This window comes from Nannobrachium achirus (assembly GCF_963921795.1).
Source record: "Nannobrachium achirus genome assembly, chromosome: 19".
Taxonomy (NCBI): domain Eukaryota; kingdom Metazoa; phylum Chordata; class Actinopteri; order Myctophiformes; family Myctophidae; genus Nannobrachium; species Nannobrachium achirus.
Window position 1 is genome coordinate 60,702,209 of NC_137826.1, and position 21,139 is coordinate 60,723,347.

Consider the following 21,139-nt stretch of genomic DNA (forward strand, 5'->3'; position numbering starts at 1 on the left):
GAGGTCTCACAGCACAAGGTTGTTTCTACAGACTCCATGAAAGAGGTCTCACAGCACAAGGTTGTTTCTACAGACTCCATGAAAGAGGTCTCACAGCACAAGGTTGTTTCTACAGACTCCATGAAAGAGGTCTCACAGCACAAGGTTGTTTCTACAGACTCCATGAAAGAGGTCTCACAGCACAAGGTTGTTTCTACAGACTCCATGAAAGAGGTCTCACAGCACAAGGTTGTTTCTACAGACTCCATGAAAGAGGTCTCACAGCACATGGTTGTTTCTACAGACTCCATGAAAGAGGTCTCACAGCACAAGGTTGTTTCTACAGACTCCATGAAAGAGGTCTCACAGCACAAGGTTGTTTCTACAGACTCCATGAAAGAGGTCTCACAGCACAAGGTTGTTTCTACAGACTCCATGAAAGAGGTCTCACAGCACAAGGTTGTTTCTACAGACTCCATGAAAGAGGTCTCACAGCACAAGGTTGTTTCTACAGACTCCATGAAAGAGGTCTCACAGCACATGGTTGTTTCTACAGACTCCATGAAAGAGGTCTCACAGCACAAGGTTGTTTCTACAGACTCCATGAAAGAGGTCTCACAGCACAAGGTTGTTTCTACAGACTCCATGAAAGAGGTCTCACAGCACAAGGTTGTTTCTACAGACTCCATGAAAGAGGTCTCACAGCACAAGGTTGTTTCTACAGACTCCATGAAAGAGGTCTCACAGCACAAGGTTGTTTCTACAGACTCCATGAAAGAGGTCTCACAGCACAAGGTTGTTTCTACAGACTCCATGAAAGAGGTCTCACAGCACAAGGTTGTTTCTACAGACTCCATGAAAGAGGTCTCACAGCACAAGGTTGTTTCTACAGACTCCATGAAAGAGGTCTCACAGCACAAGGTTGTTTCTACAGACTCCATGAAAGAGGTCTCACAGCACATGGTTGTTTCTACAGACTCCATGAATGAGGTCTCACAGCACACGGGTGTTTCTACAGACTCCAACTCTCGCACACGGACAGCTCAGATCTTTGCCTACGTTCTTAACTACTTCCCCTACGGTTACTGCACTTTTCAGTAGAACCGCCGATCCAACCAATATGCCCATAAAAGGGTCCAAGGACTGAGAGATACAAAGATCTCCATATATGGGCACAGATCCGTTTTACATCACACTGACACGCATGGACTTGGTCCTACTGATACTGTTCTCCATATATCAGGGATCTCCATATATGGGTATAAAAGGGAAAAGGACAGAATTAATTTGCAAGTGTGACCATTGATGACATCAGGTATGTCCATATATGGGCATAAAGGGGATTGTATGATGTCAGACGTCAGACTTTTCACATAAATTATGATCGAATCAAATAACATATGAACATCACGAGCACATTAGCTTCAAGAGGACCTACATGTTGATTACAGACACACCCATTGGGTATGGCAGGGGTATGCAGCTGCCATACCCTGGGTCCAGGGGGGGAAATAAAAGTGACTTTTAAATATAAATCCATGAATGTCTCTTTGTCTATCTGTGCTGGTTATTATGTTGTTAAATTACAGTACAATAACTACAAATGCAACATTTAACATTAAAGCTGCAAGCAGCGATGACCGGGCCCTCGCAGCTCTACCCACGTCACAATGGGCAGCAGCCAATCAGAAGAGGGGGAGGGGCTAGTTTAACCAATTAAGCTGAAGGACTCTTAATAAAGCCATATGACGCCACCCACACGTCTGTACGACAAACAGTTCATGAGATAAAGAGGCACTTCCTGTTTGGCGAAGGGCACTTCCTGTTTGGCGAAGGAAGCGCCTATTATGGTTAAGGACTCTTAATGAAGTCATATGACTGACACAAGCCACGAGTCTGTACGACAAACAGTTCATGATTTATAGAGGCACTTCCTGTTTGGCGAAGGGCACTTCCTGTTTGGCGAAGGAAGTGCCAATTAAGGTTAAGGACTCTTAATCAAGTCATAGGATGCCACTCATGCGTCTGTACGACAAACGGTTCATGATTTATAGAGGCACTTCCTGTTTGGCGAAGGGCACTTCCTGTTTGGCGAAGGAAGTTTGATGCTTCGCCACGGGCACGCCGTTTTACGAAAACTCACGATTCGCACAACTTTTCATCTTTAAGGTGTCTTGAGTATGCCGAGCGAACTTGAAGTTGATCCGATTAACCCCCTAGGAGGAGTTCGTTAAAGTGCGACCTGTGAAAACGGCCAAAAATGCGCCAAAACGCCACTAATTAGTCAAAACGGCTGACTTCCTGTTTGGTTTCGGACATGGCGCCAAGACACTTTTTTGTGAGTCCGGACATGATACAGATGTGTACCAATTTTCGTACTTGTAGGTGAAACCGTATAGTGGGGCTGTTGCGTTGAAATTGTGTAGGGGGCGCTGTTGCGCCATTAGGCCACGCCCCCTTTAATTTTTTTTTAAATACGTAATTTCTTGCCACTTGTGATGTGTTTGCAAAGTTGCGCAACTTTTGGAGTACATTTTGCGCCTCAAAAACGCGATTCTTTAGGGGGAAGAATAATAATAAGAATCTTTGCAATTACAATAGGGTCCTCACACACTGTGTGCTCGGGCCCTAATAATGGTCACTTTAACAAGGTATCAGTAGGAGCGAGATCATTCAGCGACCGGGTCGCTAAATCAACCGACCGTGCCGCTAAAGCGACCGACCGGGTCGCTAAATCACCGACCGTGCCGCTAAAACGACCGAAGGGGTCGCTAAATCACCGACCGTGCCGCTAAAGCGACGGACCGGGTCGCTAAATCACCGACCGTGCCGCTAAAGCGACCGAAGGGGTCGCTAAATCACCGACCGTGCCGCTAAAGCGACCGAAGGGGTCGCTAAATCACCGACCGTGCCGCTAAAACGACCGAAGGGGTCGCTAAATCACCGACCGTGCCGCTAAAACGACCGAAGGGGTCGCTAAATCACCGACCGTGCCGCTAAAGCGACCGAAGGGGTCGCTAAATCACCGACCGTGCCGCTAAAACGACCGAAGGGGTCGCTAAATCACCGACCGTGCCGCTAAAGCGACCGACCGGGTCGCTAAATCACCGACCGTGCCGCTAAAGCGACCGACCGGGTCGCTAAATCAACCGACCGTGCCGCTAAAACGACCGAAGGGGTCGCTAAATCACCGACCGTGCCGCTAAAGCGACCGACCGGGTCGCTAAATCTACCGGCCTGCAGTTTTAGGTCGGTAGATTTAGCGACCCGGTCGGAAGATTTTGCGCCCCGGTCGACCGACCCGGTCGGTCGCTTTAGCGACATGGTCGGTGATTTAGTGACCCGGTCGGGAAGTTGCGTCGGCAGGTTAGTTTAAGGTTACTGAGGTTAAGTTTAGGGTTAGGGTTAGGGTTAGTAGCCCGGTGGTCGGTGGATAAGCGACCCCGGTCGGTGGATTTACCTACCCGGTCGCTGGATTTAGCGACCCGGTCTGTGGATTTACCTACCCGGTCGGTGGATTTAGCGTCCCGGTCGCTGGATTTAGCGACCCGGTCTGTGGATTTACCTACCCGGTCTGTGGATTTAGCGACCCGGTCTGTGGATTTAGCGTCCCGGTCGGTGGATTTAGCGACCCGGTCCGTGGATTTAGCGTCCCGGTCGCGCTGCGAGGCATTGTGAGCATGTAGATCTTCTATTTTCACAATAGAACCGTGTTATACAAAATGTAATGCCTCTTTTCCATGAGGACTCCCATCTTTGCCATACCCTAGCTTTTGCTGAACTGACGCCACTGGTCCCAGACGCTCACATTGAGCAACACCTCACTGTTTCTATGTCCCAGACGCTCACATTGAGCAACACTTCACTGTTTCTATGTCCCAGACGCTCACATTGAGCAACACTTCACTGTTTCTATGTCCCAGACGCTCACATTGAGCAACACCTCACTGTTTCTATGTCCCAGATGCTCACATTGAGCAACACCTCACTGTTTCTATGTCCCAGATGCTCACATTGAGCAACACCTCACTGTTTCTATGTCCCAGACGCTCACATTGAGCAACACTTCACTGTTTCTATGTCCCAGACGCTCACATTGAGCAACACTTCACTGTTTCTATGTCCCAGACGCTCACATTGAGCAACACTTCACTGTTTCTATGTCCCAGACGCTCACATTGAGCAACACTTCACTGTTTCTATGTCCCAGACGCTCACATTGAGCAACACCTCACTGTTTCTATGTCCCAGACGCTCACATTGAGCAACACTTCACTGTTTCTATGTCCCAGACGCTCACATTGAGCAACACTTCACTGTTTCTATGTCCCAGACGCTCACATTGAGCAACACTTCACTGTTTCTATGTCCCAGACGCTCACATTGAGCAACACTTCACTGTTTCTATGTCCCAGACGCTCACATTGAGCAACACTTCACTGTTTCTATGTCCCAGACGCTCACATTGAGCAACACCTCACTGTTTCTATGTCCCAGATGCTCACATTGAGCAACACCTCACTGTTTCTATGTCCCAGATGCTCACATTGAGCAACACTTCACTGTTTCTATGTCCCAGACGCTCACATTGAGCAACACCTCACTGTTTCTATGTCCCAGATGCTCACATTGAGCAACACTTCACTGTTTCTATGTCCCAGACGCTCACATTGAGCAACACCTCACTGTTTCTATGTCCCAGATGCTCACATTGAGCAACACCTCACTGTTTCTATGTCCCAGACGCTCACATTGAGCAACACTTCACTGTTTCTATGTCCCAGACGCTCACATTGAGCAACACCTCACTGTTTCTATGTCCCAGATGCTCACATTGAGCAACACTTCACTGTTTCTATGTCCCAGACGCTCACATTGAGCAACACTTCACTGTTTCTATGTCCCAGACGCTCACATTGAGCAACACCTCACTGTTTCTATGTCCCAGATGCTCACATTGCGGTGCCTTTGTACGGAAAGAGGAGCGAAAGGGATTCTGCTGCAATTCCGAGAAGATTGACCTTACAGATGACCCCGAAAATCACAGACCAGGCTCAATCCCACCAAAGCCTCCACAAGCTGTTATGGACCTTTCCCTTGACCAGAAATGTGTGACTTCTCATAAGTACTTCGGTAGGCCTTTTTGTTTTGATTCTCAGTTAAACTGGGCCAAACAAGTGGATTCTCTTTGTTCCCTGTCTTAATCTGCGCATGCACTTCCTGAGAAGGATAGATACCTTTATTATCCCAAGGGAGAAATTCAGTTGTCCAGTTGTAGCATATCAGTATACAGTATTTACAAAGTTACAGAGAAGTAAGAAAAAAGATAGATAAGAGGAAAAAAAGAGCAGTGCAGTACCAATAAAGAGAAGGTGCATCAATAGAGGGGGCGAATAATATATAAGTATATATACATAAAGTGTCTTACAAAAAGAGACCGTAGCAGTCAATGATAGTTAGTGCAACAAGTATCTCACTGACATTGTTAAACAAAGCAGAAAGAAACTACCAACACAACCTAATAGTGCAAAGTCAAAAATCAGTGCGAAAGAACAAAAAAAAAAAAGCAGCTCAGAGAAGAAGAAAAACTAGGGAGCGCGTGTCACTGCAAGACGCACATGAGCATTGAGCACTCTCCCTGGAAGGTCCTTAGGGGTCAAAGTCAATACAGCAATAGTTCCGTCAGTCTAGGTTAGGAAGGAAGTCCTTTTCAATCGTCCGTTATGTGTCTCGTTGTACAGCTTAAGGGCAGCCGGTACAAAAGATTTTCCTAATCTCTCACATCTCCGTCCTGGGTAGGTAAAGCGGTCGTTTCCTCTCTTACTCCAGTAACTGGTGATCTCTAGATGGAGGGGGTGAGAGGAGTTCTCCAAGATGGAATCTAGCTTCCTCACTGTACGCACCCTGGTTACTTCCTCCACCCCCTGCAGAGAGGACCCAACGACAGAGCCTGCTTTCCTGCTTTCAAGGCTCAGGGTCCATGGGGTGTTGCTGTTCTATAAGGCAAACATGGAATCTGTCATCCAATTATCACCACCTGGTTTGTTAATCTGTCCGTCAAACTCAAATCCCAACTGCAAAACCTAGTCAAGAGAGAGGGCTGGTAAAATCATTTGCATGCAGCCCCCACGTTCTCTCAAGGAAATTTTTGAGAGGACAGCGATGATCCACATAGCATCCTCCAAACAGAATATGAGTTGCTGCCATCCGGTAGACGGTGCAGATAACAGATCATCAAATTGCAAGCGCAACAGATATAAATTCTTTGTTCCACTGCACTCAATAACAGATAATGAATTACTGGGGGACGGGAAACCTGTATGCTAGGAGAGTGCAACACTGTGACACTCTGTATGCTAGGAGAGTGCAACACTGTAACACTAGACTGTATGCTAGGAGAGTGCAACACTGTAACACTAGACTGTATGCTAGGAGAGTGCAACACTGTAACACTAGACTGTATGCTAGGAGAGTGCAACACTGTAACACTAGACTGTATGCTAGGAGAGTGCAACACTGTAACACTAGACTGAGAGTGCAACACTGTAACACTAGACTGTATGCTAGGAGAGTGCAACACTGTAACACTAGACTGTATGCTAGGAGAGTGCAACACTGTAACACTAGACTGTATGCTAGGAGAGTGCAACACTGTAACACTAGACTGTATGCTAGGAGAGTGCAACACTGTAACACTAGACTGTATGCTAGGAGAGTGCAACACTGTAACACTCTGTATGCTAGGAGAGTGCAACACTGTGACACTCTGTATGCTAGGAGAGTGCAACACTAACACTCTGTATGCTAGGAGAGTGCAACACTAACACTCTGTATGCTAGGAGAGTGCAACACTGTGACACTCTGTATGCTAGGAGAGTGCAACACTGTAACACTAGACTGTATGCTAGGAGAGTGCAACACTAACACTCTGTATGCTAGGAGAGTGCAACACTAACACTCTGTATGCTAGGAGAGTGCAACACTGTAACACTAGACTGTATGCTAGGAGAGTGCAACACTAACACTCTGTATGCTAGGAGAGTGCAACACTAACACTCTGTATGCTAGGAGAGTGCAACACTGTAACACTAGACTGTATGCTAGGAGAGTGCAACACTAACACTCTGTATGCTAGGAGAGTGCAACACTGTGACACTCTGTATGCTAGGAGAGTGCAACACTGTAACACTAGACTGTATGCTAGGAGAGTGCAACACTAACACTCTGTATGCTAGGAGAGTGCAACACTGTAACACTAGACTGTATGCTAGGAGAGTGCAACACTAACACTCTGTATGCTAGGAGAGTGCAACACTAACACTCTGTATGCTAGGAGAGTGCAACACTGTAACACTAGACTGTATGCTAGGAGAGTGCAACACTAACACTCTGTATGCTAGGAGAGTGCAACACTGTAACACTAGACTGTATGCTAGGAGAGTGCAACACTAACACTCTGTATGCTAGGAGAGTGCAACACTAACACTCTGTATGCTAGGAGAGTGCAACACTAACACTCTGTATGCTAGGAGAGTGCAACACTGTGACACTCTGTATGCTAGGAGAGTGCAACACTGTGACACTCTGTATGCTAGGAGAGTGCAACACTGTGACACTCTGTATGCTAGGAGAGTGCAACACTGTAACACTAGACTGTATGCTAGGAGAGTGCAACACTGTAACACTAGACTGTATGCTAGGAGAGTGCAACACTAACACTCTGTATGCTAGGAGAGTGCAACACTGTAACACTAGACTGTATGCTAGGAGAGTGCAACACTGTGACACTCTGTATGCTAGGAGAGTGCAACACTAACACTCTGTATGCTAGGAGAGTGCAACACTAACACTCTGTATGCTAGGAGAGTGCAACACTGTAACACTAGACTGTATGCTAGGAGAGTGCAACACTGTGACATTCCGTATGCTAGGAGAGTGCAACACTAACACTCTGTATGCTAGGAGAGTGCAACACTAACACTCTGTATGCTAGGAGAGTGCAACACTGTAACACTGGACTGGAGGCTCTTGATAGCTCGTAGCTCAGGGGTAGAGAAACTGTTATTATAGCACAAGGGTTCGGGTTAGGGTTAGGGTTAGGGTTAGTCAGTGGCACGGACACATACAGAGATCTCCATACGGGCATAAGAGGGACAGATACAGAGATCTCCATATACGGGCATAAGAGGGACAGATACAGAGATCTCCATATATGGGCATAAGAGGGACAGATACAGAGATCTCCATAATGGGCATAAAAGGGACACAGACAGACAGACAGATACAGAAATCTCCATATACGGGCATAAAAGGGACGCAGACGACAGATACAGATATCGCCATGCAGTAGCCTATATGGGCATAAATGCACACAGGCAAACAGATGGTCAAAACGGGTTCTATGACAACAGGTATAATGGGCAAAGCATTGCGAATGACATTTATTTCCTGAAATATTTCCCTTAAATCACGCTCAGTTTAGTTATCCAGACCAGCATATGGCCTGACATGTAGTGATTTTCATCTCTGTGGACGCTCGTATCGTCATCTTTAAAATAGTGCATTATATTTGTAAAAGAAAGACGATCGCTCACGGAGTTCTTCTGAAGTGCAATAATCTGCCGGGCAGACAGGGGGCAGTAGCTACTTCCGAGGTAACCGCAAGCTCAACCAATCACAGACGTCAATTTCACCGGATGTCTATTTTTATCAGTATGGGTACTGCAGTTCTTCTTTGTGCGATCTTTATTAAAACGTGTTTTTACTAAAACTAGAGTGATTGCATACATACTCGGGGGTTCTACAGGAGCATATAGAACCATTTTACAACCACCAGCCTAGTGGTAAGTGTTCATTGAATTGTTACGACTTCGGGGCTGATAATAAAATCCCCTATGGTGAAAATGAATGGGCATTTTATTTCCGACACCCTATAAAAGCTTCACTTTTTTTCTTCAATTACGAGTTAATAATCCCTTCGGAAAGGATTCTTTTTTGGTTTAGTTGTAGTTTTGTTGTTGCTAGGTTAAGTTAATTGTTGTTGCTTCCGTCATTTATAATTCATCAATTTCAGTTTTATGTGTATTGGAGTTTACCCAACTAGTATTTATGTGTATTGGAGTTTACCCAACTAGTATGTATGTGTATTGGAGTTTACCCAACTAGTATTTTTATGGTAAATATTGAAAGTACGGTTTAAGTGGCTTGTTGTTGATTCTGTTTTTCTTTTCTTAATTTTTTTGTGTACATTTTCTTAAGTGTGTGTGTTTGTAATACAGACAGATAATAATTATAATTAATTATTATTATATTATTATAATAATAACCTCTGACAAAAAAAAAAAAGGAGCTGGGAAGATTTGAAGGAAATCAGGAGGCAGATGGATGGATGGATGGATGGATGGATGGATGGTGTAATGTCATTACACCACATGTGCGACGCCAGTAAAACAATGCGAACATGCATCACCGTTTTTTTTTTTTTTTTTGCTAAAGGCCTCATTCCATAGAAAAGGTGGACGATTATATATATTTTTTATTTAGCCACTGAGAAATCGACATTGTGTTTTACAATACATAATGCTGTTTCATGGCTGGTTATGAATATCACTCCTCACACGATCATAACACGGTTTAAACTGGAGCTGCACTTCTGTCCGGGCGCCGGCAGAGGGTGCCGTTAATTATATCAGAAAATCGCACTTGTTGATGGCGACGTCACCAGGAATGCTGGTTGGTCCCTCTTGGCTTGTCGATGGCGACGTCAAGTGGAACGCTGCTCCGTGATTGGCTACGGGCGCAGTATTGCCCGATCTGCTGGCGCAGGTAATCGACACGTACACGGTAATCGCTCAGCGTGTGTTTGGATGATTATTTATTACCATAAAAAGCCTTCTGTTAAACTAAGGTGACATCGAACCCTCCACACACACACACACACACACACACACACACTACTGTTGGTTTTGGTGGGTGGTTCAGAGGACTGTTTTAGTTGTGGATCTTGATTGCCTTCTCCAACAAGGTGTAGCGACTTTTCTTTGGAGCCTTGTTGCAGTGGTCCAACCCCAGCCAGGGGACAAATTGATAGGAGGAATAGTACGTCTTTGGCTGAGCCTCAAAGTCCTTCAGGTCGATCTGGTAGTCGTCCCCAGTGATGTACTTCAGAGTAGCACAGTAGCCCATGATCGCAAACTTGAACTTCTCAAACTCTTTCTGGTGGACGTCCAACGTGGTCTGAATCCTCGCCATAACCTCGCGGAACGACTCGCCCTGTCTGATCTTCAGCAGGAAGGGGACTCCGAAAGTCTCGTAGCTTAACTTGTTGAAGTGAGCGACTCGAATCAACATCTCCTTGTCCTTGTCCAGGTCTGTCTGGTCTACTGGGATCTCCTCGATTCTGAGGATTTGAAAAGAGTAGTGGTAATAGTTGTTCAACTCTGGATCATCTAGCCGTTTGTCCTCCTGGTACACTTTGTCAATCTTATGATGACATATCTCCAACAGTCTGAGTTTCCCAGAGCCTTTGTCTGAGAGATCAACCGATGTTTTACACTGGTTCAGCAGGTCCCTCACACAGCCGTCCTTGTGAGGGTAGAGGCTGATCTCCTCCTCTCTGAACTGGCTGTCCAGCCAGGTGGCCTTGAAACGCCTCCTGTTCTCAAAGTCTGCGATGTTCACCTTCAACCGCTGGTAGTAGAGTTTGTTTGGCTGTCGTAGGTTGAAGGACTGTTGTTGCAGCATTGCTTGCAGCATTCCCTCAGGGTTATATTTGATGGGGCTGTACCCGTCCATACAGAGTGTGAATAACTGTAGCATCATGCCGTCTGTGTTCAACTTCTGAGCTACTGTCTTCACCATCGTCATTTGGTTCATACGCTTGGAGAGAGTGACCACCAAGCCGGGGTCACTGGGGTTGGTCTTGTCACAGAAGGTAATGTCCACCCGGTTGTAGACGTCCTGGAAGTAGTCCTTAGCCGTGGGCAGATCGCTGCTGTCATTCTCGGGGTCGTCCTTCTGGAAGACGATGATGACTGTGTCTTTTTCCACAGCCTTTTCCACAGCCTTGTCAAGAGAAGAATCATATTTCTGTATCTGCTTTGTTAGGCCGGGCCTCACTTCCTCATTGACGATGAGGCTCGTCTCCTCCGGAAATCCTGCTCTCTCACACATGAAGGGGAAAAGCTCTCGTATTTTGCAGGATTTAGGTGTGCAGACATGTCCACAATAAGTTATGCTTCTGGTCTGGGGATCATACATCTTCAAGAACACCATGTAGTAACACCCTTTGTCAAACTTGGGTAACGTGGCCCCACAAATCTCTGGATCCACCGTCTCCAGAAATATTGTCCAGGTCTCATTGGAGCTATGATGATAATAATCGCTATCGCGGTCACTCAAGGATTCCATCGACCTGTTGAAGTCGTTCTTGTCTAGCAGTGCAGGACGTCTGGTTTGGGACATCATCTTCTTCATGGACCACAGCCTCATCTGGTCCTGAGGAAAACCATTTGTCTGGGAAAGGAGCTCAAGGAACTCCTGCAGCTTGGAGCTCTTCTGCACCCTCAACCTTTTGTAGTTCACCTTACTGCCGTCATACATGTCATGACCCTGATGACCGTAGAACTGGTCCTCTGTCACCATCTGGACCTGCATGTAGAGATGAGCCTCCTGCAACTCCTTCCTCCTCTGCTCCTCCACCCTCATCTCCTCCTGCAGACGTTCCACCAGCTGCTGGGGGATGTCTGAATCCGTCACCGGCTGGAGAACCTCGGCGAGCTTGGACTCGCGGATGTACACCAACATGTAGGCGCTGGTGCAGTGGCGAACCGAAAGGTCTTCGTCATGAAAGCCGTAGTTGCGTTCTGTGGCTTTCTCTGTGCTGCACTGAGACACCACATCGTCATCAAACTTATACCATTTCCCGTCTCCTTTGGGGTTGAGATAAACCACATAGTGTCCTCCGTGGTTGTCCCCGCTGTGCACCAGCACCGCGTGCAGGATGTAGTTTGCCGGGTCCTTGCAGTCGGCCTTCTGGAGAAACTCATCCAGAGGCAGCCGCTCCGGGAACCCAAACCTGTCGTTTATCTTTTGGTTTTGGTCGGTCTGCGGGTCGTACATGAACCTCATCAGCTGCAGGTGCAGAATGGGAGGGAAGGTCAGGAACTTCACCCCCTTCTCTGCTTCCTGAAGGCCGTGCTCTCCTGCATCATATTTGTTGTCTCCATCCAACTGTTCTGTCGCTACGTAGTCTTTGAACGACTCAAAGATGTTCTTCTTTCCTTTGATGCTGAGCTGGATATCATAGTAGTCCTCTATCCTCTCTGAACCGTAGTCCACATGCTTACACTGGATGAAAGAAACCATCTTTCCTCTGAAGAGCTTGGGGATGGTCCCCTCAACACAAGTGCCTTTCATTGTGTTCTCTACGTTGTCCAGGAGCACCCTGCACAACTCCTGGACGTCATGTTGCAAGAAGCTGTCTATTGTGTCCCACCCAAAGGACTTGGTGAGTTTTTTGGTGCTGACGGGCTTGTCGCTGTGCTGCAGCTCATAGAAGACCCTCTGCAGGGCAAGAGGAATGCTCTTGGACGAGTCATCCCCCTCTGTGGGCATCAGGTACACGGCCCGTCTTAGCTGGTTGCTGAAGAACAGCGTCTCCAACAGGCTGTTCATGTAGCAGGTTGCTCCCTGGTTCTTCAGACCCACGTAGCCTGTGTGTTTCTTGGAGTCCCAGCCAACTCCGTGAGGGGCCTCTGCCTGGAAAGAGACTTCAAAAGTGACTCTGTCATCCTCAATCAAGCCCTTCGCGGGGCGAAAATTCTCCAAGTAGAAATGAACGCCAACCTTCTTAAGTTTGTTGGAGAACCGAAAGTCTACGGTGTAACTGAGGGACTCCTTCTCGTCTTTGTGGTTGACGATCTTAAACGTGGCCTGGACTTGGCACGACCAAAACTTTGAATCAGGCTCAGCACAATGCAGCCAGACACTGACCTTGGGTTTATTAGACCAGCAAGACGGCGGCTCCAACACCAGGTTCCAGCCAAGGTTTCTGACCGAGACGGCCGGGCCGCTTCGCTCTTCCTCACCGTTGCGGAATTGGCTGAAACGCTCCACCACCAGGTGGAGCGTCGCCTCCGACCGCCAGCTGGTGTCCTCCTCCTCCTCCACCCCTACCTCCATGGCCTGCTCCTCCACCGGGCTTCCGTCGTGTGCGTCGCCATCGCCTCCCGCCACAGTCGCATTCCCACCGTTGACAATCGCCTGGCCGACCGGGACCGCCGGCGGTGCCTCGGGGTCGTCGACCGACACGTTCACGGCCATATCCTCAGCGTTGCTGAGCCGCTGCTGCTGCTGTTCGGGATGCCGGTTGTCGCTAGCGGATGGCGGCGAGGCTGCTGTGGTATCGCTGATGTCCTCGACCGTGTGGTCCAGGGTTGCTGCTTCACTGGGCTGATGATGCTGTGGACAGAGCGGTGTGTGGCGACAGGGCGGCATGCAACTCCAAATGAGGGCCTGCATTTCGGCGGCACACTTTATGGGCCGACGAACAACGGGACGTCATAATAAGTAAACCGTGTGATGTGGCGTTATGTCACGGCCCGACGCCCAAATATGGCTCCATCTCCGTCTGTCGACACACACTCCCCACAGCCAGGGTTGGCGCCTTATTTGGGCATGACTTGGGGGATGGATGTCAGCCGGGTGGACCTGTGTATTTGGGCAAGACTCCACTGTGACAATCGGCATACAACAAGAGATGGACAAATCTACGGCCATATATGGACGAAGCAACGCCCATAGACGGTAAATGAAACCTGTTTAGCAAGCTTGTTTATGCCGCCATCTTTCTACATCCTGTCCTGAAGATGGAAATGGAACCGGGATTTTTTCAGCATTCTATTGGTTGGGACAGAGGGGGGGGGGGGGGGGGGGGTCAATACATGGACAATGCGAAAAACACTGATCCACGCGTTTGTCTTTTCTCGACTAGACTACTGCAGTGCACTTTCCTCCTTTTATCTGGCCTGTGGAAGAAAGAAAAGCGGCAGAATACAACTTGTCCAAAATGCAGCAGCCAGAGTTTTAACTAAAACTAAGATGAGTGTTACTCATCTTAGTGTTGCACTTTTAGTGCACTTTGACTGGATTGATTTAAAAATGATTTTACTTGTTTATAAAGCTCTCAGCGGCCAGGCTTCGTCGCACTTCTACGACTGCCTGTCTAGAAAACACCCCTTCAGGTCTTCAAGCGTAATCCTGCTCCATGTGCCAAAAATTACATACAAAAAAATACGGTGAAGCAGCATTCTGTTTTTACGGGCCGACCGCCTGGAATAAACCCAGGTGCACCTTAGACAGGCCGTCTCTGTAGACAGCTTCATAGCACAGCTCAATACTTATTTCTTCACTTTTTTGCCGATTTTAAATCCCTATGTTTTTGAGTGGTGGTAAACCGCTCCATAGAGTGGCTGTGCGTGTGTCTGTAGCCACTTTTCCTCAGCGTTTTGCCATAGCAATGTGTTTTCCTCAGCATTTTGCCATAGCAATATGTGTGTGTAGCCATATTACATCACATTACATCACCAGTTACATCCTAGACCTATCTGTTGCCACTTTTCCTCAGCGTTTTGCCATAACAATGTGTTTTCCTCACCAATTACATCCTAGACCTATATCCTAGTCTTTTTCCTCAGCGTTTTGCCATAGCAATGTGTGTGTATCCTGTATTACATCACCAATTACCAATTGAAGACGTTATGCAAGCACGACCACCGCTCACTTCACATTGGGTGTGATTTTTATTTTATTTTGTTATCCATATCCGCAATGTTTGGAAAATGTTCTGTTCTCAGCCTCTGGTGATAAAGCCGCCACATATTTGCATACTGGGCCCCGATTGGTCCCTCACCGCTTCGGACATCTCGAAGCGGTGAGGGACATACAAGGAGTTCCCAATGAAGCTACGTCCACCTAAACCTAACCCTAACCTCAGTACGCTGGTGAATGCTAACCTGGTGAATGCTAACCTGGTGAAATGCTAACCTGCAGACGCTGGTGAATGCTAACCTGGTTTCAGAATGGGGATGTTTCGGAAAGGAAACGCGTCTGTGTTGTCTAAACTCAACGTGTCGTCATGGCGTCAGAACAGACAAATCACAGTCAGCTGCACAAAAGGGGGCATGCCCATATATGGGCATATACTGATGACATCAGGGATACACAGATCTCAATAGTATGAGCATAAAAGGTACTCTCCATATATGGGCATAAAAAGGACAAGAACTGACAGGTACAGAGATCTCCACGTATGGGCATATCAACATGTCCACCTACCGTATGGGCATGTAATGATTTCAAGGATCTCCATATATGGGCATAAAAGGAACAAGAACTGACTGATAGAGATCTCCATATATGGGCATAAAGGGACAAGGACTGATAGAGATCTCCATATATGGGCATATCAGTCAGATCGCCCGTGTAAAGTCGGTGTGAGGCCGAGCCTCTAGTCGTTGAGCGGTGCTAACCGCCCCTACATCTGGCTCTGTGTGTTTGTCCTGTGGCTGTCCAGACTGCGATTGGTCAATACATTGATGGGGTCACACTGGCAGAGTAGTCTACATCTTAGACTCTAAACAAGGAACACACTAAACAAAGTCCTACTGATAACGTGGATCCACTCGCACGTTCCTCCACGGCATCAGTCTGGACGTCGGCCAATGGGGAGCGAGTAATCAGGAAATGAACAGGCCAATCGGTGACGGCGGTTCACTGTGGAGGAAGGCGTGAGTGAATCCAGAGCGTTGTATGGAGAGTGGCGACACTTGCATTGCACGACAATGCATTTTATTGTTAATTGTGGCACGTTTACTAACATGCCAAGTTTAGCTGCACTTGAACAATCGTTCCAGGCTGCCATATCCAGCCCAAGAAACCATAGAAACCTGGGTAAAAAAATTACAAAACTTGTTTTTTTCAGACATTGTGAAAATAGCAGATCTACATAGCATGTAGATCTGATATTTTCACAATAGAACCGTGTTATAAAAATCAAACCTCGGTTCGAAGTGAAGCGGTGAACTTTTATTCTATATGTTCTAGAGTTATGAACTCTGTGATCTATACATTCTTTATATTCTGAATGAATTAATGATTTTATCTGGAGGGCCGAATTGTCATGTGAAGCTTGACCAATCCTCAAAGTATCCAATCATCAGACCGGGACGGACACTACACACATACATATGGACGGACGGACGTACGTACGGACGTACGTACGTACGGACGGACGGACGGACGGACTGACGGACGGGACAGGACAGATAAAACCTATTCATTCTGAACTGAAATGGCCATATATGGACATGGGACACACATTTTGCTTTTTGAAAAAGCCTATTCATTCTGGACTGATATTCTGGACGTACAGGACAGAAAAAACCTGTTCATTCTTGACTGGAATGACCATATATGGACATGAGGTGACAGACATTTTGTTTTTGATAAAAACCTGTTCATTCTGGACTGGGATGACCATATATGGACATGAAACACACATTTTGTTTTTGAAAAAACCTGTTCATTCTGGACTGAAATTACCATATATGGGCGTGGGACACACAAAGCCACTCATTGGAAGCGGCTTTCACCGCTTCAAAAATGTAATACTTCTTTTCCATGAGGACCACCATCTTTGCCATACCCTAGCTTTTGCTGAACTGACGCCACTGCACTCACATGGTCACACCCAATAGCCTTGACACCATAATTGGACACGGTTGGTGACCACGGCGTCACCAACGCTCCACAACAAATATTTATAATATTCAGAATTTCGGCTCTCACGGATTCTGACACTCAGATTGTTCTCCATTAGGCTCTTCAACCATCGTCTAATCCCCCTTCCAACCTCACCACCTTCACAACCTTACCACCCAACCACGGCATCCAGAGAGGCAGTGAGCAGCAGCTCAGCCATGGAGCGAGGAGGGGACACGGATCAGACCCCAAGAAACCCAGCCGTCGTCCGGGCGACCGCCATGGGAGAGGACGGTCGTCACGGCGGCCAGCAGCAGCGGCTCAGCAACGCTGAGGATATGGCGGTGAACGTGTCGGTCGACGACCCCGAGGAACCGCCGACGGTCCCGGTCGGCCAGGCCATCGTCAACGGTGGGAATGCGACCGCGGCGGGAGGCGATGGCGACGCACACGACGGAAGCCCGGAGGAAGAGGAGGCCATGGAGGAGGAGGAGGAGGAGGAGGAGGAGGAGGAGGAGGACACCAGCTGGCGGTCGGAGGCGACGCTCCGCCTGGTGGTGGAGCGTTTCAGCCAATTCCGCAACGGTGAGGAAGAGCGAAGCGGCCCGGCCGTCTCGGTCAGGAACCTTCGCTGGAACGTGGTGTTGGAGCCGCCGCCGTCACCTTACTTGTCTTTTAAACCGAAGGTCAGCCTCTGGCTGCAATGCGCAGAGCCCGGTTCAACGTTGTGGTCGTGCCAAGTCCAGGCCACGTTTAAGATCGTCAACCACAAAGACGAGAAGGAGTCCCTCAGTCACACCGTAGACTTTCGGTTCTCCAACAAAGATAAGAAGCGTGGCGTTCATTTCTACTTGGATAATTTTCGCCTCGTGGAGGGCTTGATTGAGGATGACAGAGTCACTTTTGAAGTCTCTTTCCAGGCAGAGGCCCCTCATGGAGTTGGCTGGGACTCCAAGAAACACACGGGCTACGTGGGTCTGGGTAGGGTGGAGGGGCAGTGGAGGAAGGAGTTGCAGGAGGCTCATCTCTACATGCAGCTCAACATAGTGACAGAGAAGCAGTTCTCTGGTCATCAGGGTCATGACATGTATGACAGCAGTAAGGTGGACTACCAAAGGTTCAGGGTGCAGAAGAGCTCCAAGCTGCAGGAGTTCCTTGAGCTCCTTTCCCAGACAACAGGTTTTCCTCAGGACCAGATGAGGCTGTGGTCCATGAAGATGAGGATGTCCCAAACCAGACGTCCTGCACTGCTAGACAAGAACGACTTCAACAGGTCGATGGAAAACTTGAGTGACCGCGATAGCGACTATTATCATCATAGCTCCAATGAGACCTGGACAATATTTCTGGAGACGGTGGATCCAGAGTTTTGTGGGGCCACGTTACCCAAGTTTGACAAAAGGTGTGACTTCATGGTGTTCTTGAAGATGTATGATCCCCAAACCAGAAGCATAACTTATTGTGGACATTTCTGCACACCTAAATCCTGCAAAATACGAGAGCTTTTCCCCTTCATGTGTGAGAGAGCAGGATTTCCGGAGGAGACAAGCCTCATCGTCTATGAGGAAGTGAGGCCCGGCCTAACAAAGCAGATACAGAACTATGATTCTTCTCTTGACAAGGCTGTGGAAAAGGCTGTGGAAAAAGACACAGTCATCATCGTCTTCCAGAAGGACGACCCCGAGAATGACAGCAGCGATCTGCCCACGGCTAAGGACTACTTCCAGGACGTCTACAACCGAGTGGACGTCACCTTCTGTGACAAGACCAACCCCAGTGACCCCGGCTTGGTGGTCACTCTCTCCAAGCGTATGAACCAAATGAAGGTGGTGAAGACAGTAGCTCAGAAGTTGAACACAGACGGCATGATGCTACAGTTATTCACACTCTGTATGGACGGGTACAGCCCCATCAAATATAACCCTGAGGGAACGCTGCATGCAATGCTGCAACAACGACAGCAAAACAAATTCTACTACCAGCGGTTGAAGGTGAACATCGCAGACTTCGTTTAGGTTTAGGTTTAGGTTAGTTTATTTTGGTACCATTTCAGACAATTTATACAATGCATACAGTAGTTATTAAGCACATTCAGAACAGTCCAAAAAGGTCCAAAAAGGTATAGGCGGAAGCCGTAGCTTATATTGCCTACCCCATTTAAATTAAAATATCAAATGTTAATATTATTTGAATTTACAAAACTGAAAAACAGAAACAAAAACTTTTAGTAATTCCATTAGATTTTTTTAGTCCATAAAATGAAAAAAAAGAACAAAACAGTTCAGTTTGGCGCTATATCATGTGGCGATATGGAAATATAGCCACGATTTAACGCCAAAATCTGCCACTTAAATAGTTATAAATAATAAATAGACACAATGCCATATGATAAGTACACTTACACAAAACATACATACAATGCACATGTATATGCAATATATATATGTGCATCACTAAGACTCTGACCCACTATTGTACCAATGTTATTTTAAGTTTATGCATTTATTACTGTTTTATAATAAATGCATTAGTATATATTTTAAGATATTTTCATATTAACTTATCACTGTTTTTATATATCTATTTTTTCTTTATAATTTGTTACTTATTTTGCAATATTTCTATAATGTTTTGTATGTATTTATTATCTTGGTTTTAAACATTTTTTTGAATTTGATCACTGATGTACACATTTTCAATTCTTTATCTAAACTATTCCATGTACTTACCCCCACTACAGATATACATCTTGCTTTTGTGTTGGTTCTTGGTGTTGATCCCTCAAATATACAAGTCCCCCTAAGTTGGTACTTGGTATCTCGCACTTTGAACAGCCTCTGCATGCAGGGTGGGAGTTCTTTATGGTGGGCTTTATACATAATGATGGCAATCTTTAGATCAACTAGATCTTCAAATTTGAGTATTTGTGAATTAATAAATAATGGGTTGGTTGGTGCTAGGTAGTCAGATTTATTTATTATTCTTATGGCTTTTTTTTGCAATATGAAGATTGGGTTGGTTATGGTTTTGTATGCATTCCCCCATACTTCCACACAATAAGTAAAGTATGGAAGCATGAGGGAGCAGTAGAGTAAGTATAGTGAATTATTATTTATAATAGGTTTCAATTTATATAATATTGCAATGGTTTTTGATAATTTAGACTTTATATTTGTTATATGTGGTTTCCAACAGAGTTTATTGTCTATGGTGATGCCCAGAAATTTATGTTCATTTACTTGTTCAATTTCCACGTTATGTATTTTTAGTTTCACTGGTATATCAACTTTCCGATTACAAAAAAGAATATATTTTGTTTTACTAAGATTTAATGATAACTTATTGACGTCAAACCACTTTTTGAGAATCTGTAATTCTTTTTCCACTACACACAGAAGCTGTTCAAGATCTCCACCCGATTTATATAGGCTAGTGTTGTCTGCAAATAATACATATTTAAGCTGAGTCAATACCTCACCGATGTCATTTATATACATAATAAACAATTTAGGACCAAGTACGGAACCCTGAGGGACTCCATGTGTGATATATAGTGGGTCTGAGTCAACATTATTTGCATGCACATACTGTCTTCTGTCATTCAGGTAGCTTTCTAGCCACTTGCTGGCGACTCCTCTAAAGCCATACCTCTCCATTTTTTTAATAAGTATTTTGTGATCAATAGTGTCGAAAGCTTTTTTTAGATCGATAAAAACCCCCACAGTGTACTCCCTGTTTTCAATGCCAGTTGAAATAGCCTCTACAAGTTCCGTTACTGCCATCAAGGTGGACCTATTTGACCTAAAACCATACTGGTGATTGCTTAATAGTTGGTGCTTGTCAATGAAGTGATCAAGTCTTGCAACAAATAATTTTTCTAATATCTTTGAAAATTGAGAGAGCAGGGAGATGGGTCTGTAGTTTGTAAATTGATGCCTGTCACCAGTTTTATAGATGGGAATGACTTTAGCCGTTTTCATTTTATTGGGAAATATACCTGCAAGAAATGACTGATTACATATATGTGTTAATGGTGCAACTATGTTTTGTATTATATTCTTAATTAGTATCATGTCAATATCTGTGCTATCAGTGGATTTTTTACTTTTAAGATTCTTAACAATATTTATTATTTCATTTTGATCTACACTTTTGATGAAAATTGAATGTTGATTTTGATTGACTAGCCTATCCTTCAGGCCATCCCCATCCCCCGGCTCTTTTATATCATTTGCAAGACTTGGTCCTACATTAAAAATTCATTAAATCCATTTGCAATATCTTTACTTTTGTTGATAGTTTGTGTGTCTTTAATAAAGTAACTTGGATACTCACCTTTTCCCTTACCTTTTTTTATTATGTTATTTAATATTTTCCACGTAGCTTGGATGTTTCCTTT

The 21,139-nt window shown here is 45.9% G+C and overlaps 1 protein-coding gene across 1 annotated transcript; it reads right to left on the bottom strand.

Annotated features, from left to right (window-relative positions):
• Positions 1 to 9,969: 9,969 nt before the first annotated feature.
• Positions 9,970 to 13,500, bottom strand: LOC308304968 (ubiquitin carboxyl-terminal hydrolase 7-like; the record flags this gene model as incomplete). Its single annotated transcript, XM_080749591.1, has 1 exon — positions 9,970 to 13,500. One exon carries the CDS (start codon positions 13,498 to 13,500, stop codon positions 9,970 to 9,972), a length of 3,531 nt encoding a protein of 1,176 aa, XP_080605717.1.
• Positions 13,501 to 21,139: the final 7,639 nt, after the last annotated feature.